Here is a 22,042-nt window from a genome sequence, read left to right on the forward strand (position 1 = left end):
CAATAGGCCACATTCAGTTTCATCTTCACTTCACGGAGTTTCGTTTAGATTGTTCGCTAGGAATTATGGGATTTGGTGTTGGATGTATGTACTCTACGCAGACGGGCACATGGTCTTTAATCGCATGATAGACTACAACTACCAAGTAGAATAGCGTGGCCCAGGCCCATCGATTCACTTCACACAGGCTGTCGGGCTTTCGCACGGGTGCTACGCAGTCAATTCATTCATCGCACAGACTGATTTATTCATAGCATGTGCGACATACAGCCCTGCCTAACCTGACCTGAGATCAGCATGACTGCACTAGGAGATGATCTTACCTGAGATCAGCATGACTGCACTAGGAGATGATCTGACCTGAGATCAGCATTACTGCACTAGGAGATGATCTGACCTGAGATCAGCATGACTGCACTAGGAGATGATCTGACCTGAGATCAGCATTACTGCACTAGGAGATGATCTGACCTGAGATCAGCATGACTGCACTAGGAGATGATCTGACCTGAGATCAGCATTACTGCACTAGGAGATGATCTGACCTGAGATCAGCATTACTGCACTAGGAGATGATCTGACCTGAGATCAGCATTACTGCACTAGGAGATGATGATCTGACCTGAGATCAGCATTACTGCACTAGGAGATGATGATCTGACCTGAGATCAGCATTACTGCACTAGGAGATGATCTGACCTGAGATCAGCATTACTGCACTAGGAGATGATCTGACCTGAGATCAGCATTACTGCACTAGGAGATGATCTGACCTGAGATCAGCATTACTGCACTAGGAGATGATCTGACCTGAGATCAGCATTACTGCACTAGGAGATGATCTGACCTGAGATCAGCATTACTGCACTAGGAGATGATCTGACCTGAGATCAGCATTACTGCACTAGGAGATGATCTGACCTGAGATCAGCATTACTGCACTAGGAGATGATCTGACCTGAGATCAGCATGACTGCACTAGGAGATGATGATCTGACCTGAGATCAGCATTACTGCACTAGGAGATGATCTGACCTGAGATCAGCATTACTGCACTAGGAGATGATCTGACCTGAGATCAGATAAGAATTAGAGTTCAATTTCTAGTGAAGAAGCAACAGTGACATTACTCTGGGTCAGGGGTCATCTGGGTCAGGCCCCCACTCTCCAGGAGCCCTGTGTTCACAGAGCAGAGGCCCCCACTCTCCAGGAGCCCTGTGTTCACAGAGCAGAGGCCCCCACTCTCCAGGGGCCCTGTGTTCACAGAGCAGAGGCCCCCACTCTCCAGGGGCCCTGTGTTCACAGAGCAGAGGCCCCCACTCTCCAGGAGCCCTGTGTTCACAGAGCAGAGGGCCCCCACTCTCCAGGAGCCCTGTGTTCACAGAGCAGAGGCCCCCACTCTCCAGGGGCCCTGTGTTCACAGAGCAGAGGCCCCCACTCTCCAGGAGCCCTGTGTTCACAGAGCAGAGGGCCCCCACTCTCCAGGGGCCCCTGTGTTCACAGAGCAGAGGCCCCCACTCTCCAGGGGCCCCTGTGTTCACAGAGCAGAGGGCCCCCACTCTCCAGGAGCCCTGTGTTCACAGAGCAGAGGCCCCCACTCTCCAGGAGCCCTGTGTTCACAGAGCAGAGGCCCCCACTCTCCAGGGGCCCTGTGTTCACAGAGCAGAGGCCCCCACTGTCCAGGGGCCCTGTGTTCACAGAGCAGAGGGCCCCCACTCTCCAGGGGCCCTGTGTTCACAGAGCAGAGGCCCCCACTCTCCAGGGGCCCTGTGTTCACAGAGCAGAGGGCCCCCACTCTCCAGGGGCCCCTGTGTTCACAGAGCAGAGGGCCCCCACTCTCCAGGGGCCCTGTGTTCACAGAGCAGAGGCCCCCACTCTCCAGGGGCCCTGTGTTCACAGAGCAGAGGCCCCCACTCTCCAGGGGCCCCTGTGTTCACAGAGCAGAGGCCCCCACTGTCCAGGGGCCCCTGTGTTCACAGAGCAGAGGCCCCCACTCTCCAGGGGCCCCTGTGTTCACAGAGCAGAGGCCCCCACTCTCCAGGGGCCCCTGTGTTCACAGAGCAGAGGGCCCCCACTCTCCAGGGGCCCCTGTGTTCACAGAGCAGAGGCCCCCACTCTCCAGGGGCCCCTGTGTTCACAGAGCAGAGGCCCCCACTCTCCAGGGGCCCCTGTGTTCACAGAGCAGAGGCCCCCACTGTCCAGGGGCCCCTGTGTTCACAGAGCAGAGGCCCCCACTCTCCAGGGGCCCTGTGTTCACAGAGCAGAGGCCCCCACTCTCCAGGGGCCCTGTGTTCACAGAGCAGAGGGCTGCTTGTTCTTCACATCGCTATACCTTGTCAAACACAAAAACGAATAAGCAGGATGTTACATGAAAACAAATATTAAAGAGTATAATTCAATAGAAGGATAAAGGATTGACCATTTACTTTAATCCTTTATGTAAGGATTAACCCTTTACGATCGCACGTTACAATTTTGAGAACTGAACAGCAACTGTATAGGGTTCTAAAATAGAACCCTAAAAAGGGTTGAGGATTATGCTTGACTGGCTGAATTATTCGAACATAGGAGGCAATTAGCCAATACAGCAAACAGACTGACGGAGAACAGGCCCTGGATTCAGCAGGTCGCTTGGGGCAAGTTTCTTTCAACTAAACAGAAGTGGGTCCCTCTCCAGCAGCCAGGTGGCGCCACATTGAGAGATGCTCTGCACATGTTCTGACATGATGCACAGCATAAGCACAGGGCTGCCCCCTGGTGGACACTTCTACACGAACCACCCGCCGAATGCAGCTCAGCCTTTACTTCTGTTATCTTCCATCAGAGAGACATGGAGAGAGACAGAATAGAGGGAGATAACAGGAACAGCCTGACCAATACTGGATCTCTGGGTCTATACCCATGCTGATCTGTGGGTCTATACCCATGCTGATCTCTGGGTCTATACCCGTGCTGATCTGTGGGTCTATACCCGTGCTGATCTGTGGGTCTATACCCATGCTGATCTGTGGGTCTATACCCATGCTGATCTGTGGGTCTATACCCATGCTGATCTGTGGGTCTATACCCGTGCTGATCTCTGGGTCTATACCCATGCTGATCTTTGGGTCTATACCCGTGCTGATCTTTGGGTCTATACCCATGCTGATCTTTGGGTCTATACCCATGCTGATCTGTGGGTCTATACCCGTGCTGATCTGTGGGTCTATACCCATGCTGATCTGTGGGTCTATACCCATGCTGATCTGTGGGTCTATACCCGTGCTGATCTGTGGGTCTATACCCATGCTGATCTTTGGGTCTATACCCATGCTGATCTCTGGGTCTATACCCATGCTGATCTGTGGGTCTATACCCATGCTGATCTGTGGGTCTATACCCATGCTGATCTGTGGGTCTATACCCGTGCTGATCTCTGGGTCTATACCCATGCTGATCTTTGGGTCTATACCCGTGCTGATCTTTGGGTCTATACCCATGCTGATCTTTGGGTCTATACCCATGCTGATCTGTGGGTCTATACCCATGCTGATCTTTGGGTCTATACCCATGCTGATCTCTGGGTCTATACCCATGCTGATCTTTGGGTCTATACCCATGCTGATCTGTGGGTCTATACCCATGCTGATCTGTGGGTCTATACCCATGCTGATCTTTGGGTCTATACCCATGCTGATCTGTGGGTCTATACCCATGCTGATCTGTGGGTCTATACCCATGCTGATCTTTGGGTCTATACCCATGCTGATCTGTGGGTCTATACCCATGCTGATCTTTGGGTCTATACCCATGCTGATCTTTGGGTCTATACCCATGCTGATCTGTGGGTCTATACCCATGCTGATCTGTGGGTCTATACCCATGCTGATCTCTGGGTCTATACACATGCTGATCTCTGGGTCTATACCCATGCTGATCTGTGGGTCTATACCCATGCTGATCTCTGGGTCTATACACATGCTGATCTCTGGGTCTATACCCATGCTGATCTCTGGGTCTATACCCATGCTGATCTCTGGGTCTATACCCGTGCTGATCTCTGGGTCTATACCCATGCTGATCTTTGGGTCTATACCCATGCTGATCTGTGGGTCTATACCCATGCTGATCTTTGGGTCTATACCCATGCTGATCTCTGGGTCTATACCCATGCTGATCTGTGGGTCTATACCCATGCTGCTCTTTGGGTCTATACCCATGCTGATCTGTGGGTCTATACCCATGCTGATCTGTGGGTCTATACCCATGCTGATCTGTGGGTCTATACCCATGCTGATCTGTGGGTCTATACCCATGCTGCTCTTTGGGTCTATACCCATGCTGATCTCTGGGTCTATACCCATGCTGATCTGTGGGTCTATACCCATGCTGATCTCTGGGTCTATACCCATGCTGATCTCTGGGTCTATACCCATGCTGATCTCTGGGTCTATACCCATGCTGATCTGTGGGTCTATACCCATGCTGATCTCTGGGTCTATACCCATGCTGATCTGTGGGTCTATACCCATGCTGATCTGTGGGTCTATACCCATGCTGATCTGTGGGTCTATACCCATGCTGATCTGTGGGTCTATACCCATGCTGATCTGTGGGTCTATACCCATGCTGATCTCTGGGTCTATACCCATGCTGATCTGTGGGTCTATACCCATGCTGATCTCTGGGTCTATACCCATGCTGATCTCTGGGTCTATACCCATGCTGATCTGTGGGTCTATACCCGTGCTGATCTGTGGGTCTATACCCATGCTGATCTGTGGGTCTATACCCATGCTGATCTGTGGGTCTATACCCATGCTGATCTGTGGGTCTATACCCATGCTGATCTCTGGGTCTATACCCATGCTGATCTCTGGGTCTATACCCATGCTGATCTGTGGGTCTATACCCATGCTGATCTGTGGGTCTATACCCGTGCTGATTTGGGAGTAAGAAAATGATATTAGATGATCAGCAAAGATCACCCACATTTTAATTGTGTGTTGTTTTGTCTCTGTACTCACATTGGATTTGATGGACTATGAGCTTTAAGAGTTTCAGCTTTAATTTGTGGGTGTTTCTCATACCCCAACAGAACCTAACGCATGCTGGCCAGCCCTTAAATTATACATAAATCGGTTTTCATATAAATCAATCTTCACTACGACTTTCAAACGGTGACGCGGCACGGTCTACGGAGACGCAGAAATTAGTTACCAAATCCATTCCGAGACAACGGAACGCACTGCGCACTGCGCACGTAACGAGAGTCTCTCTCTCAAGTAGCCAAACGTTACACTATAAAAACAAACTGGATAGTTGGACAGTTTTCAAGTTTCTTTAATATTTGTCATACAGAAGTGTGTGTGTGTGTGTGTGCGTGCGCGCGCACCCGTCCCATCTCTGGTCTTTGGAAAGACCAGATGAGGTCAGAGGAGTTTGATAGTATTTACTGAGGATGGCCAGATAATGTTGATATTTAAACTTAAAAGATTATTATACAGAGAGAAGCTTCAGCAAGTACAGAACGCTGCTGACCGACGAAAGAGAATCCCTCACTGAGGAAAACACAAAGGCCTAACCATCATGTATCACAAGGGTGATGTCAGCCAGAGATGGGGAGAAGCATGAACCATTAAAGGACATCTTTAAGAAATTACATTTGACTGTTTTTTTCTGATTTCTTTTAAACAAGCTATTATTTTGTATTGTCTAACTATTTAATTATTATTTAGTTATTGCACTGCACTGGCAGTTGAACTGCATTGAACTGAACTGAAATGAAAAAAGAAAAAACTCATAACTGAACTGGCCCTGAACATTGAACTGCACTGGCACTGTTTGCAGATGTACCGTTATTAAAGTTAGTTAAGAACATAATTTTGTATTGTTTTCTTTTGTTAAATCCAAAGGAGAAAATATTAAATCAGAGAAATCCGAAAACAGGACAATTTAAAACCGAGAAATCTGAAAACTGGAGCAGGTTATTGGTCCATGATATATATCCATGATGAGATAATACTGGCTGATCAGGCTCTAATGGTGCATTTTACCACACTTTTATTATCCAAAGCGCTTTACAATTTGTTCCTCAGATTTTACACTCACACACACTCACTCACCGACGGGAGCAATTAGGGGTTAAGTGTCTTTCTCAAGGACACTTCGACAAACTGCCCAGGAGGAGCGGGAATCGAACCGGGAACCTCCGGATTACCAGATGACTGCTCTACCTCCTGAGCCACTGTCGCCCCCGGGCTACTTGGCACCCATGGCAAGCTGCTTATCCTTGTGCTTAACCCTTTCACTACCACACTACAGAAGGTAAACCCTTTCACTACCACACTACAGAAGGTTAACCTTTCACTACCACACTACAGAAGGTTAACCTTTCACTACCACACTACAGAAGGTTAACCCTTTCACTACGACACTACAGAGGGTTAACATTCTGTAGTGGTAGTGAAAGGGTTAACCTTCTGTAGTGTGGTATTGAAAGGGTTAACCGTCTGTAGTGTGGTAGTGAAAGAGTTAACCTTCTGTAGTGTGGTAGTGAAAGGTTAACCTTCTGTAGTGTGGTAGTGAATAGTTAACCTTCTGTAGTGTGGTAGTGAAAGGTTAACCTTCTGTAGTGTGGTAGTGAAAGGTTAACCTTCTGTAGTGTGGTAGTGAAAGGTTAACCTTCTGTAGTGTGGTAATGAAAGGTTAATCTTCTGTAGTGTGGTAGTGAAAGGTTAACCTTCGGTAGTGTGGTAATGAAAGGTTAACCTTCTGTAGTGTGGTAGTGAAAGGTTAACCTTCTGTAGTGTGGTAGTGAAAGGTTAACCTTCTGTTGTGTGGTAGTGAAAGGGTTAACCCTGTAGTGTGGTAGTGAAAGGTTAACCTTCTGTAGTGTGGTAGTGAAAGGGTTAACCCTGTAGTGTGGTAGTGAAAGGTTAACCTTCTGTAGTGTGGTAGTGAAAGGGTTAACCCTGTAGTGTGGTAGTGAAAGGTTAACCTTCTGTAGTGTGGTAGTGAAAGGGTTAACCTTCTGTAGTGTGGTAGTGAAAGGGTTAACCTTCTGTAGTGTGGTAGTGAAAGGTTAACCTCCTGTAGTGTGGTAGTGAAAGGTTAACCTTCTGTAGTGTGGTAGTGAAAGGTTAACCTTCTGTAGTGTGCTAGTGAAAGGGTTAACCTTCTGTAGTGTGGTAGTGAAAGGGTTAACCTTCTGTAGTGTGGTAGTGAAAGGTTAACCTTCTGTAGTGTGGTAGTGAAAGGTTAACCTTCTGTAGTGTGCTAGTGAAAGGGTTAACCTTCTGTAGTGTGGTAGTGAAAGGGTTAACCTTCTGTAGTGTGCTAGTGAAAGGGTTAACCTTCTGTAGTGTGGTAGTGAAAGGGTTAACCTTCTGTAGTGTGCTAGTGAAAGGGTTAACATTCTGTAGTGTGCTAGTGAAAGGGTTAACCTTCTGTAGTGTGGTAGTGAAAGGGTTAACCTTCTGTAGTGTGCTAGTGAAAGGGTTAACCTTCTGTAGTGTGCTAGTGAAAGGGTTAACCTTCTGTAGTGTGCTAGTGAAAGGGTTAACCTTCTGTAGTGTGCTAGTGAAAGGGTTAACCTTCTGTAGTGTGCTAGTGAAAGGGTTAACGTCGCTGGTCCACATCCTCACCTGCCACTCCGATCTGATGCGTTGCGAAGCCCGGCAGTCTGCTGGGTGCCCCCGCGAGCCAGAGGGCGAGCACGGCGCGCTCCCGCACGGCGTGGTGGTAGGTGAAGCCGTGGGCGTGGGCCGGCGCGGCACAGCGGCTCAGCGCGATGGGCACGTGGAGCCACACCGCCACCCTGCCCTCCGACCTCCAGCGCGCCAAGGAGTCTGTCGAGCATTGGGACCGTTTCAAAAAGTCACATGGAGAAAAGAAACAAAAATCTAAACTCAAAGAGGGATATCACTCTATATATTGATTAGGCCTGCCCCCGACTAAGGATTTGGATAGTCGACTTTGATTGGCCAGAATTTGCCGATAGTCCCCCCATGAATGCAAAAAAAAAGAAGATAAATAGAAATATTATAAAAAAAGATTATTATTATTTTTCTTTTGTATCATTCCATTTGGGCTGTGGGGGTGCTTAATGTCTGAAGGAGTCGACTGAAGGCTTCTTGTCCTCTGTGGGGGGTGCTTAATGTCTGAAGGAGTCGACTGAAGGCTTCTTGTCCTCTGTGGGGGTGCTTAATGTCTGACGGAGTCGACTGAAGGCTTGTTGTCCTCTGTGAGGGTGCTTAATGTCTGAAGGAGTCGACTGAAGGCTTCTTGTCCTCTGTGGGGGGTGCTTAATGTCTGAAGGAGTCGACTGAAGGCTTCTTGTCCTCTGTGGGGGTGCTTAATGTCTGAAGGAGTCGACTGAAGGCTTCTTGTCCTCTGTGGGGGTGCTTAATGTCTGTAGGAGTCGACTGAAGGCTTCTTGTCCTCTGTGGGGGTGCTTAATGTCTGAAGGAGTCGACTGAAGGCTTCTTGTCCTCTGTGGGGGTGCTTAATGTCTGAAGGAGTCGACTGAAGGCTTCTTGTCCTCTGTGGGGGTGCTTAATGTCTGAAGGAGTCGACTGAAGGCTTCTTGTCCTCTGTGGGGGTGCTTAATGTCTGACGGAGTCGACTGAAGGCTTGTTGTCCTCTGTGAGGGGTGCTTAATGTCTGAAGGAGTCGACTGAAGGCTTCTTGTCCTCTGTGGGGGTGCTTAATGTCTGTAGGAGTCGACTGAAGGCTTCTTGTCCTCTGCAAAAGCATGCAATTGGTCCGAGAAATCTGAAAACTGGAGCAGGTTATTGGTCCATGATATATATCCATGATGAGATAATACTGGCTGATCAGGCTCTAATGGTGCATTTTACCACACTTTTATTATCCAAAGCGCTTTACAATTTGTTCCTCAGATTTTACACTCACACACACTCACTCACCGACGGGAGCAATTAGGGGTTAAGTGTCTTTCTCAAGGACACTTCGACAAACTGCCCAGGAGGAGCGGGAATCGAACCGGGAACCTCCGGATTACCAGATGACTGCTCTACCTCCTGAGCCACTGTCGCCCCCGGGCTACTTGGCACCCATGGCAAGCTGCTTATCCTTGTGCTTAACCCTTTCACTACCACACTACAGAAGGTAAACCCTTTCACTACCACACTACAGAAGGTTAACCTTTCACTACCACACTACAGAAGGTTAACCTTTCACTACCACACTACAGAAGGTTAACCTTTCACTACCACACTACAGAAGGTTAACCTTTCACTACCACACTACAGAAGGTTAACCTTTCACTACCACACTACAGAAGGTTAACCTTTCACTACCACACTACAGAAGGTTAACCCTTTCACTACGACACTACAGAGGGTTAACATTCTGTAGTGGTAGTGAAAGGGTTAACCTTCTGTAGTGTGGTATTGAAAGGGTTAACCGTCTGTAGTGTGGTAGTGAAAGAGTTAACCTTCTGTAGTGTGGTAGTGAAAGGTTAACCTTCTGTAGTGTGGTAGTGAATAGTTAACCTTCTGTAGTGTGATAATGAAAGGTTAATCTTCTGTAGTGTGGTAGTGAAAGGTTAACCTTCGGTAGTGTGGTAATGAAAGGTTAACCTTCTGTAGTGTGGTAGTGAAAGGTTAACCTTCTGTAGTGTGGTAGTGAAAGGTTAACCTTCTGTTGTGTGGTAGTGAAAGGGTTAACCCTGTAGTGTGGTAGTGAAAGGTTAACCTTCTGTAGTGTGGTAGTGAAAGGGTTAACCCTGTAGTGTGGTAGTGAAAGGTTAACCTTCTGTAGTGTGGTAGTGAAAGGGTTAACCCTGTAGTGTGGTAGTGAAAGGTTAACCTTCTGTAGTGTGGTAGTGAAAGGGTTGGATACATCTTGATATTTGTCTAGTCTAGTGTGTTCATTAGATGGTGAAATCCTCTTTCAGTGCCTCTGTGCCTGTTTTCTTAGGCAGTTAGCCTCGCTGGTATGCGTGCCATTAGCGTTAGCCACGCTTCTAGGCCTCTTTGCTTTTGGAAAGAATGATCCCAAAAATATTTTAATAAAAAAAATTATATTATAATATATATTTTTTTTGCATTCGACTAAGAGGTTGGCAGTCGACTACGGCTTGTTTAGATCGATTAGTCGACTATTCGACTAGTCGAGGTCAGCCCTAATATTTATGTTCTTGCTACGGTTGAGGGACTGAAATCAATATTTGGGAATGCAAAACAAAGGTTGAAGCCACAGGAGGAAACAGAAAACAAGTAACCAATAAGAGGAGGCCGACAGCCGATAAACACTATCAAAAACTGGAAGAAACACGTAAGGACTATAGATCTGTTCGCTGTCCACGTCAGACTGCAGTGTGCGCGCGCATCAAGGGGGTAAAAGGAGCGTAATCCTTTTAGAACAACGGGGCAGACTACAATATATTTGCATTTGTTAGCCATGCTAGCGATCTAAACAATCAATCCGTGCCAAAGCTAGATATGTAAAAGGTGAAAGACTCACACTCACAGCCATGCTGATTTGGCTAAATGACATCCAGACGTTTTTCGTTTGAAACTACTTTTACATGACACAGGGGAGTGTCATGGTTTCTCCATAGAGCTCCATTATACTGTTAGTCAGGGGAGTGTCATGGTTTCTCCATAGAGCCCTGGTTGTCGTACTTTTTTAGCACAGCAGCTCGCTTTGAGTCAGGGGAGTGTCATGGTGTCTCCATAGAGCTCCATTATACTGTTAGTCAGGGGAGTGTCATGGTGTCTCCATAGAGCTCCATTATACTGTTAGTCAGGGGAGTGTCATGGTGTCTCCATAGAGCTCCATTATACTGTTAGTCAGGGGAGTGTCATGGTTTCTCCATAGAGCTCCATTATACTGTTAGTCAGGGGAGTGTCATGGTTTCTCCATAGAGCTCCATTATACTGTTAGTCAGGGGAGTGTCATGGTGTCTCCATAGAGCTCCATTATACTGTTAGTCAGGGGAGTGTCATGGTGTCTCCATAGAGCTCCATTATACTGTTAGTCAGGGGAGTGTCATGGTGTCTCCATAGAGCTCCATTATACTGTTAGTCAGGGGAGTGTCATGGTTTCTCCATAGAGCTCCATTATACTGTTAGTCAGGGGAGTGTCATGGTGTCTCCATAGAGCTCCATTATACTGTTAGTCAGGGGAGTGTCATGGTGTCTCCATAGAGCTCCATTATACGGTTAGTCAGGGGAGTGTCATGGTGTCTCCATAGAGCTCCATTATACTGTTAGTCAGGGGAGTGTCATGGTTTCTCCATAGAGCCCCATTATACTGTTAGTCAGGGGAGTGTCATGGTGTCTCCATAGAGCTCCATTATACTGTTAGTCAGGGGAGTGTCATGGTTTCTCCATAGAGCTCCATTATACTGTTAGTCAGGGGAGTGTCCTGGTTTCTCCATAGAGCTCCATTATACTGTTAGTCAGGGGAGTGCCATGGTTTCTCCATAGAGCTCCATTATACTGTTAGTCAGGGGAGTGTCATGGTGTCTCCATAGAGCTCCATTATACTGTTAGTCAGGGGAGTGTCATGGTGTCTCCATAGAGCCCCATTATACTTTTAGTCAGGGGAGTGTCATGGTTTCTCCATAGAGCTCCATTGTACTGTTAGTCAGGGGAGTGCCATGGTGTCTCCATAGAGCTCCATTGTACTTTTAGTCAGGGGAGTGTCATGGTTTCTCCATAGAGCTCCATTGTACTTTTAGTCAGGGGAGTGTCATGGTTTCTCCATAGAGGTCCATTGTACTTTTAGTCAGGGGAGTGTCATGGTTTCTCCATAGAGCTCCATTATACTGTTAGTCAGGGGAGTGTCATGGTTTCTCCATAGAGCTCCATTATACTGTTAGTCAGGGGAGTATCATGGTTTCTCCATAGAGCTCCATTATACTGTTAGTCAGGGGAGTATCATGGTTTCTCCATAGAGCCCCATTATACTGTTAGTCAGGGGAGTGTCATGGTTTCTCCATAGAGCTCCATTATACTGTTAGTCAGGGGAGTGTCATGGTTTCTCCATAGAGCTCCATTATACTGTTAGTCAGGGGAGTGCCATGGTTTCTCCATAGAGCTCCATTATACTGTTAGTCAGGGGAGTGTCATGGTTTCTCCATAGAGCTCCATTATACTGTTAGTCAGGGGAGTGCCGTGGTTTCTCCATATAGCTCCATTATACTGTTAGTCAGGGGAGTGTCATGGTTTCTCCATAGAGCTCCATTATACTGTTAGTCAGGGGAGTGTCATGGTTTCTCCATAGAGCTCCATTATACTGTTAGTCAGGGAAGTGTCATGGTTTCTCCATAGAGCTGCATTATACTGTTAGTCAGGGAAGTGTCATGGTTTCTCCATAGAGCTCCATTATACTGTTAGTCAGGGAAGTGTCATGGTTTCTCCATAGAGCTCCATTATACTGTTAGTCAGGGGAGTGCCATGGTTTCTCCATAGAGCTCCATTATACTGTTAGTCAGGGGAGTGCCATGGTTTCTCCATAGAGCTCCATTATACTGTTAGTCAGGGGAGTGTCATGGTTTCTCCATAGAGCTCCATTATACTGTTAGTCAGGGGAGTGTCATGGTTTCTCCATAGAGCTCCATTATACTGTTAGTCAGGGGAGTGCCATGGTTTCTCCATAGAGCTCCATTATACTGTTAGTCAGGGGAGTGTCCTGGTTTCTCCATAGAGCTCCATTATACTGTTAGTCAGGGGAGTGTCCTGGTTTCTCCATAGAGCTCCATTATACTGTTAGTCAGGGCAGTGCCATGGTTTCTCCATAGAGCCCCATTATACTGTTAGTCAGGGGAGTGTCCTGGTTTCTCCATAGAGCTCCATTATACTGTTAGTCAGGGGAGTGTCCTGGTTTCTCCATAGAGCTCCATTATACTGTTAGTCAGGGGAGTGCCATGGTTTCTCCATAGAGCCCCATTATACTGTTAGTCAGGGGAGTGTCCTGGTTTCTCCATAGAGCTCCATTATACTGTTAGTCAGGGGAGTGTCCTGGTTTCTCCATAGAGCTCCATTATACTGTTAGTCAGGGGAGTGTCATGGTTTCTCCATAGAGCTCCATTATACTTTTAGTCAGGGGAGTGTCATGGTTTCTCCATAGAGCTCCATTGTACTTTTAGTCAGGGGAGTGTCATGGTTTCTCCATAGAGCTCCATTATACTGTTAGTCAGGGGAGTATCATGGTTTCTCCATAGAGCTCCATTATACTGTTAGTCAGGGGAGTATCATGGTTTCTCCATAGAGCCCCATTATACTGTTAGTCAGGGGAGTGTCATGGTTTCTCCATAGAGCTCCATTATACTGTTAGTCAGGGGAGTGTCATGGTTTCTCCATAGAGCTCCATTATACTGTTAGTCAGGGGAGTGCCATGGTTTCTCCATAGAGCTCCATTATACTGTTAGTCAGGGGAGTGTCATGGTTTCTCCATAGAGCTCCATTATACTGTTAGTCAGGGGAGTGCCGTGGTTTCTCCATAGAGCTCCATTATACTGTTAGTCAGGGGAGTGTCATGGTTTCTCCATAGAGCTCCATTATACTGTTAGTCAGGGGAGTGTCATGGTTTCTCCATAGAGCTCCATTATACTGTTAGTCAGGGAAGTGTCATGGTTTCTCCATAGAGCTGCATTATACTGTTAGTCAGGGAAGTGTCATGGTTTCTCCATAGAGCTCCATTATACTGTTAGTCAGGGAAGTGTCATGGTTTCTCCATAGAGCTCCATTATACTGTTAGTCAGGGGAGTGCCATGGTTTCTCCATAGAGCTCCATTATACTGTTAGTCAGGGGAGTGCCATGGTTTCTCCATAGAGCTCCATTATACTGTTAGTCAGGGGAGTGTCATGGTTTCTCCATAGAGCTCCATTATACTGTTAGTCAGGGGAGTGTCATGGTTTCTCCATAGAGCTCCATTATACTGTTAGTCAGGGGAGTGCCATGGTTTCTCCATAGAGCTCCATTATACTGTTAGTCAGGGGAGTGTCCTGGTTTCTCCATAGAGCTCCATTATACTGTTAGTCAGGGGAGTGTCCTGGTTTCTCCATAGAGCTCCATTATACTGTTAGTCAGGGCAGTGCCATGGTTTCTCCATAGAGCTCCATTATACTGTTAGTCAGGGGAGTGCCATGGTTTCTCCATAGAGCCCCATTATACTGTTAGTCAGGGGAGTGTCCTGGTTTCTCCATAGAGCTCCATTATACTGTTAGTCAGGGGAGTGTCCTGGTTTCTCCATAGAGCTCCATTATACTGTTAGTCAGGGGAGTGTCATGGTTTCTCCATAGAGCTCCATTATACTGTTAGTCAGGGGAGTGTCATGGTTTCTCCATAGAGCTCCATTATACTGTTAGTCAGGGGAGTGTCCTGGTTTCTCCATAGAGCTCCATTATACTGTTAGTCAGGGGAGTGCCATGGTTTCTCCATAGAGCTCCATTATACTGTTAGTCAGGGGAGTGTCATGGTTTCTCCATAGAGCTCCATTATACTGTTAGTCAGGGGAGTGCCATGGTTTCTCCATAGAGCTCCATTATACTGTTAGTCAGGGGAGTGCCATGGTTTCTCCATAGAGCTCCATTATACTGTTAGTCAGGGGAGTGTCATGGTTTCTCCATAGAGCTCCATTATACTATTAGTCAGGGGAGTGTCCTGGTTTCTCCATAGAGCTCCATTATACTGTTAGTCAGGGGAGTGCCATGGTTTCTCCATAGAGCTCCATTATACTGTTAGTCAGGGGAGTGTCATGGTTTCTCCATAGAGCTCCATTATACTGTTAGTCAGGGGAGTGTCATGGTTTCTCCATAGAGCTCCATTATACTGTTAGTCAGGGGAGTGTCATGGTTTCTCCATAGAGCTCCATTATACTGTTAGTCAGGGGAGTGTCATGGTTTCTCCATAGAGCTCCATTATACTGTTAGTCAGGGGAGTGTCATGGTTTCTCCATAGAGCTCCATTATACTGTTAGTCAGGGGAGTGTCATGGTTTCTCCATAGAGCCCTGTTGTATTCTTTTAGCGCAGCAGCTGGGGCAGGTAGGGGGCGACTTAGCCACGTGACTCAGTTGGTGTTGCTGATTGGCTCAAACATGGTATGTTTGTATACACAGGTCTCTACACAAACAGTGGACAGCTGACAGTGAGGCCACAAGGGCAGAACAGAAAACAGGGAAGTACACATTAACCTGGCACCTGGGAGGGTGAACACACCAACACAAGTTAAGCACCGCACTGGCAGTCATCCAGAATTCATTGACCCATATAGTCACATGACCCATAACTGTTGTGTTAATACCTCAACGAGCGCTCTCATGTTTCCCAATGCAGCCTCTATGGAGCAACTCCAGGCTAGGCCTGTCTGACCCTTAACCCTTTCACTGCCACACGACAGTTTGATTGATTGATTGATTGAAAAGTTTATTAACAGATTGCAGAATGGGTACAATACAGTACGGCTCAATACACACAATTGTTAAGGGGATGCAGACCAGAGAAAGACTTTCGTCTTGTTTACATCAGGGTCCCCCATTTTCAATTCATCATAACGGTTCACTGTGACAATACAGAAGGTTAACCCTTTACTATCACACAACCGACGGCGATGCGCCACCATTAATGATGCTAATGATGGAGCATCGCCGTCGGTTGTGTGATAGTAAAGGGTTAACCTTCTGTCGTGTGGCAGTGAAAGGGTTTTAATACTAAACACAGTGCAGTGTGCTACTACGATATATTATACAACACTATCGTTATTATTATCAATGGTTGCATTATGTTATTATTATTACACTATTATTACTATGTTCTACTCCTATTATTATTACTATTTAGTATTTACATGATTTTCTCTGCCTATAACATATCATTTAGATTAGATTACAATTCATTGTCAACAACACATTAAATGTAATGTAACAAGCTACTGAGTGATATATACTAACTGATGCACAGTATAATTATTATGTACAGTGACACAGTACACCTCGGCTATGGTAGTGAGTCAGTAGTTTAACTAGTAAGAGAGTAGGTGTATGGATATAATATATACAGGTAGTAGATATATCAAACAGGTGTAGATACATGTATATGCGGTATATATAAGGTATATCAGTATTATATAGCTAACACATACTGTATGTACACACATACAGTAATAATAATATGGTACACACATACAGTAATAATAATATGGTACACACCTTGCAGTAACACATACTGTATGTACACACATACAGTAATAATAATATGGTACACTGTACACACATACAGTAATAATAATATGGTACACACATACAGTAATAATAATATGGTACACACATACAGTAATAATAATATGGTACACACATACAGTAATAATAATATGGTACACACATACAGTAATAATAATATGGAACACACATACAGTAATAATAATATGGTACACACATACAGTAATAATAATATGGTACACACATACAGTAATAATAATATGGTACACACATACAGTAATAATAATATGGAACACACATACAGTAATAATAATATGGTACACACCTTGCAGTAAGCTGCTGAAGGCACTCTCGCTGATATCCGCCGGCAGGTCAGTGTCAGCGAGGTTCACCGTCACTCCACCGAATCTGTCCACGGTGCCCGTTAAAACCGGTGTCCCCCGCACGGTGCCCGTTAAAACCGGTGTCCCCCGCACGGTGCCCGTTAAAACCGGTGTCCCCTGCGGCGGGGCCGGTGTCCCCGGTGTCCCGGTTGTCCCCTGCGGCGGGGCCGGTGTCCCGGTTGTCCCCTGCGGCGGGGCCGGTGTCCCCGGTGTCCCCTGCGGGCTCGGTGTCCCGGTGTGAGCAGCAGCAGCAGGACAAAGTGTTTTGCTGCACAGCTTTCTTCTCAACAACAACGGCAACAGTGTGGACCTAAAGGCAGCCATAGTGTCCAGAGAGAGGTGTCGTGTCAAACTACCGTCAGCCGCCTGCAGTCCAGTGTTCAAACTTATTCATTCGCTACTAGGAATATTACTATTCTGATCGACCGTACCACCGAGCCGCCGGCACCGACACCCGACGTTACGTGAACTAAGGTCCGCATTAATACCGTAATGTCGCGGTAAAGGCGCAGTGAGAAATGGCTGTCTTTAAAGGGACATTTCACCTCAGTAGAACTTGTCAGGTTTCTGCAGTCGGTGTTTAGTAGTAATCTATTAGTAACTGTCGCCCTTAATACATGTCTTCGTGTCTATCCTTCTCAGGTCTCCTCCTATGTAACATCTTATAGCCTCTGTGTTGTGTAGCAGTGGTGTGTGGTCGACAGCTATTTCTGACCGGAAGGCCACGTCTGTCCGGCAGCTGTTGGTAAGAATCACAGACGGAGGACAGAGAGGGCCGTTTCTTTTGGCTGACTAGAGGAAACTACTAGTGACAGTATCTACATGAATGAATCAATCTATTTATCCCTTTATCTATTGTAAGAATGTGTAGACAAACATCTACAAATATGGTTACAAAATGTGCTGTTCACTGTATTAAAACAGGCAATTGCCCACGTGTAGAAATTCACTGATGAATGAATGAATGAATGAATGAATGAATGAATGAATGACATCATGTATACAAATGCTGAGCAGGCCAAGCTGGTATAGATTTGAATGAATGAATGAATGAAAACTTTATTTAACAGATTGCAGAATGGGTACAATACAGTACGGCTCAATACACACAATTGTTAAGGGGATGCAGACCAGAGAAAGACTTTCGTCTTGTTTACATCAGGGTCCCCCATTTTCAATTCATAGTGACATTTATGACATACACAACATACATGACATTTATGGCATAGGGACATACATGACATACAGGTATATAGTACATTCTATAATACATTTGTGACATATACGATATGCAAAAATACAGTACTGTTACCCAGAGATCCTAACAGAGATTATATACATATGATGGGGAGGAGACTGTACATTAGGAGGAGAACATCTATACATACGGTGGGGAGGAGACTGTCCATATAGATGGGGGGGGGGGGGGGGGTTGGACATTTACGGCGGCCAGTTTCTAATTGCAGCCTCAGTCTGTCCTTCACAGCTGAACCACAGGTGACAAGACTGTAACTCTGGATCCTTGCTATTTTAGCTTGTTTCCTTGTTTAGTCGTGTTGCATGCTGCTGAATTTGAAGAAAGCCAGGCCCCAAAGAGTATAAAACGTCAATGTTAGGAGGACACCCCCCTCCCCCCTGCAGGCACGTACACACATAGAGCCCAAAGGGTGCTCGAGCACCTGCCCTTTTGAGCCTCATAAAAAAGTGCCCTTTTTGAAAAGAAAAATAATAATAATTCGTTACGCATATAGACTGCCCTTCCAACTGAAAATGTCAGGATAGAATACAAATATTAGGTAAAGAGAGAGAGATGCCCCATATTCCAATGCAGTTTTTCACGGCCTCCTCAGCGTGCCTCTCCGCGGACCTATATATTTTATGCATAGCGTGGGTGGTGATGATGATGATGATGATAGAAACCGCTGTGGCGCATACAGTTGAATGCTAGTGTAACGGGTGCCCGTGAGTATGTCCACAGTCACAGAAACAGGTGTGTTGACGGGTGACTGTGGCAGGAAGCGGGCTGGTAAGTTAAACTCACTTCCTCATAACAGGGTTAACAGACGCATAGGTACGGTACATAGCAGTGGATTCACTTCTTAGTGCAGCGGTCTATGTCGTCGCCCGCGGAGCGGGAGCCCCCTGTTCGACTCCCCCTCGGGACATCAGCCTTTAACACACAACGCAGAGTAGTCCAATAAGATCCGTCACACTGGTATTACACTCACTGAGGGACACGAAGAAGTCAAGTCCGATGGGATTTGGGAATCTCAAATACAAATCGGGATTGGAATAAAAAATGCATTTATATTAAACAATACAGAATATACAGCACTTCTTGGGGTCTGTAGGGTAAGCACTTATTCCCTCCCCCCTGAACATTTATGGAGATGTGTGGGCCTTTTAAGTCAGAGTGAGCTCCTGCACTGATTATTATAGTTCAATATTCAATATTTGATCACCAAAACCCCCCAAAAAGCATAAAAAAGCCCCCCCAAAAAGGGCCCCCAAAAATCGGGCTCACGCACAGGCCAACTGTACAACTATAACTGTACATTGGAGGGGGTTGGGTTAGGACATTTACTGTACATTGGAGGGGGTTGGGTTAGGACATTTACTGTACATTGGAGGGGGTTGGGTTAGGACATTTACTGTACATTGGAGGGGGTTGGGTTAGGACATTTACTGTACATTGGAGGGGGTTGGGTTTGGACATTTACAGGGGCCAGTTTCGAATTGCAGCCTCCCATATGTGCTCTTTGAGCATGGCTTTTAAAGTGGGTAGTGATTCACATTCCTTTACAGCTGTGGGTAGGGCGTTCCACATTGATGTGGCATAATTGCTAAACGTGTTTAGTCCCTTGTTTGAGCCAAATCTGGGTTTAACTCTTCACTGCTCTATAAGGAACAGTGTGGAGGGAATGCATGCTGGACTGTCGTGGATGAGGGTGGACGAGAGACTAGCATGCAGTTTGATTAGGTTTTTAAAGAACATTTGTACCTTGGGTAAACCCACTCAATTGTATTTTTTTTTTTTTTATCCACTTTTTCTCCCATTTTCTATATTTTCTCCCATCCCAATTTCGTATCATCCAATTCAACCCTCCCCTGTCACGAACGCTGTTTCTTGCCTCCCACAAGCCGGCTGCAATGTGGACTAAGTCATACATAGCACAAGTCCCCTCCGGTACTTGAGGTAACAGCAGTCGCATCTTTTCACCTGCGCAGCTCGATCTCTCAGTGGCGAGGAGTAACGCGTGGGAGGCTCACGCTGCCCCCGACACTTCCTGATTCTACTGCGCAGGCGCACCAACCGACCTGTAGGAGTCGCTGTCCACAACGCTCGATCCCCACCCATCAGTTTCCCACCCCCTAATACGGCCAATGTGTATTAGTATGAACGACCAGCTAAACTGAAAGCAATGTGGAGCGCTGGGCTCGAACAGGCGAGCCCAGCGTCTCCGCATTTGTGGCGAGCGCCTTGCCCACTACGCCACGTAGCCGCCCGTCCACTCGATTGTATTCTATGCTTTTATCCACCAATGATAGACATGACCATAATACCAGACATGCTTCAAGTAGTCGCTTCACCCTACCTCTGCCCAGAACCAACGCTCTAAAGAAAACGGCAATGTATAGAGCCATAACATACTGGAATAGGATCCCATTACATATTATACGGACGGAAAACAAGGGACAGTTTCAAAAATAAACTTAAAGGAGCCATAATCCGGAAGGAAATTAATATATGTCATTAATATATATAATATAATATATGTCATGCATGAGTGTAGCTGCAGCCATGTTATCCAAAACATCTTCTGTTTACTTTGTGTGTTTTTTTCCCTTTTTAAAGGTATGGTAAAATTTATGTTTTAGTAACATTGATGAGCATTCTGAAAGCAATTCTTAAAAAGATTCACTTTTAAAAACAATCTTAAATTGTATTTAACACTGCAAAGTATTTTGTTTTGTTTTTTGTTTTCTGTTTCTTTGCTTGCATGTAATTTTTAGCCATCTTAATAGTTAGTTTCATTGTGCATTGTGTGTTGAGTACTGACTTTTAATAATTCTGTTTTGCAATAATAATTGTTTTTGTATGTTTTTTTTGTGTGGACCCCAGGAAGACTAGCTGGTTGCCATGGCACCAGCTAATGGGGATCCGTAATAATAAAAAAAAAAAAAAAAAAAAAACATGATTTGTGGAGCTCCCTCTGGTGTTGTGGTCGTGGAATTCACTGACCTTTGGGAAGTATTTTGACATGTACATGGGTACCTTGGTCGTGTAGTGTATCTTGTAGACCAGGCCCCATTGCAAGTTGCTGTACTCTGTCGTCTACTCTAAGCCATCCTAGGTTGTCAAAGTGGGCAGGGGTGAGGTGGGTTCTAGGAGTCAGGTCAAGCAGTAGTCTGACCAGTTTGTTTTGTGATGTTTGTAATCTTGTTTTTTTAGTGCCTTTGAGGTGCTTTGGTACCATGACGTGCAAGCATGAGTATGAGTACCCTTGAATGAGTGCTCCTGCCAGAGGTCTTCAGGGTATTCTTGTTTACCAGAGAGGAGATCCGGTACAAGAATCGAGTTCGTCGGTTGACTTTTTTTTTTATTACATTGGATGCCATTTTGTCACATGTCATTATGAATTGAAAATGGGGGACCCTGATGTAAACAAGAACAAACGTCTTTCTCTGGTCTGCATCCCCTTAACAAGTGTGTGTATTGAGCCGTACTGTCTTTTGACCCATTGTGCAATCTGTTAATAAAGTTTTCAATCATTCAATCAACAGATGTATTTCCAAATGCTCTCTGAGGATAATCTCCAGTGTTTACGGTAATAGAGGCGGAGCTCCACGGTAACCAGGAAGTGTCCCGCACTGCTCCGTGTTTACACATGTTCTGCTCCTTCACGTGTTTTAATAAAACACCCGACTTCTGAATTAAACATGTCATCAAAGAAGAACAAAAGCAGATCGAAGAGAGACTCCACGAAAGGGGACAGTAGTTCAGCCGGGGACTCAGTGATCCTGCAGACCAGTCTCAACAACAACAACAACAACTCATTTGTTATCAACTGATTTCATTGAGAAAGGTAAGTGGATATTATTATTATTACATCTATTTGCCCCCATCATCGGGTTAACCGTTTGTAGCAGCAAATCAGACCACTTGCAATTTCATAGTAACTCTTACATGGAGAGTTATGGCTATATGGAATACATGCAACATGGAGAGTTATGACTATCATATGCAACACGGAGGAGTTATCGATTGATTGAAAACTTTATTAACAGATTGCAGAATGGGTACAGTACAGTACAGCTCAATACACACAATTGTTAAGGGGATGCAGACCAGAGAAGAGACTTTCATCTTGTTTACATCAGGGTCCCCCATTTTCAAATCATCATAACATATATGACATACATGACATACAGATAGACAGTACTGCTACATCTATACATTTATGACATACCAGATTTACAAATAC

The 22,042-nt window shown here is 45.8% G+C and overlaps 2 protein-coding genes across 2 annotated transcripts in view; one reads left to right on the forward strand and one right to left on the reverse strand.

The window, feature by feature from the left end:
• The window catches only part of nudt6 (nudix (nucleoside diphosphate linked moiety X)-type motif 6), a 28,621-nt gene extending 11,649 nt beyond the window's left edge, over positions 1-16,972 (reverse strand). Inside the window, exons 1-2 of the mRNA XM_084338619.1 lie at positions 16,499-16,972; positions 7,626-7,829 (exon numbers count right to left, since the gene is read on the reverse strand). Coding sequence (XP_084194745.1) covers positions 7,626-7,829; positions 16,499-16,880 — 586 coding nt within the window. The 5' untranslated portion in view covers positions 16,881-16,972. The remainder of the gene's footprint in view (positions 1-7,625; positions 7,830-16,498) is intronic.
• Positions 16,973-21,551: 4,579 nt separating this feature from the next.
• The window catches only part of LOC311247594 (ATPase family gene 2 protein homolog A-like), a gene marked incomplete at its 3' end in the record, with an annotated part of 42,232 nt that continues 41,741 nt past the window's right edge, over positions 21,552-22,042 (forward strand). Inside the window, exon 1 of the mRNA XM_084338623.1 lies at positions 21,552-21,643. The remainder of the gene's footprint in view (positions 21,644-22,042) is intronic.

The sequence above is a fragment of the Notolepis coatsorum genome, assembly GCF_963971535.1.
Source record: "Notolepis coatsorum genome assembly, contig: SCAFFOLD_129, whole genome shotgun sequence".
Lineage (NCBI taxonomy): Eukaryota > Metazoa > Chordata > Actinopteri > Aulopiformes > Paralepididae > Notolepis > Notolepis coatsorum.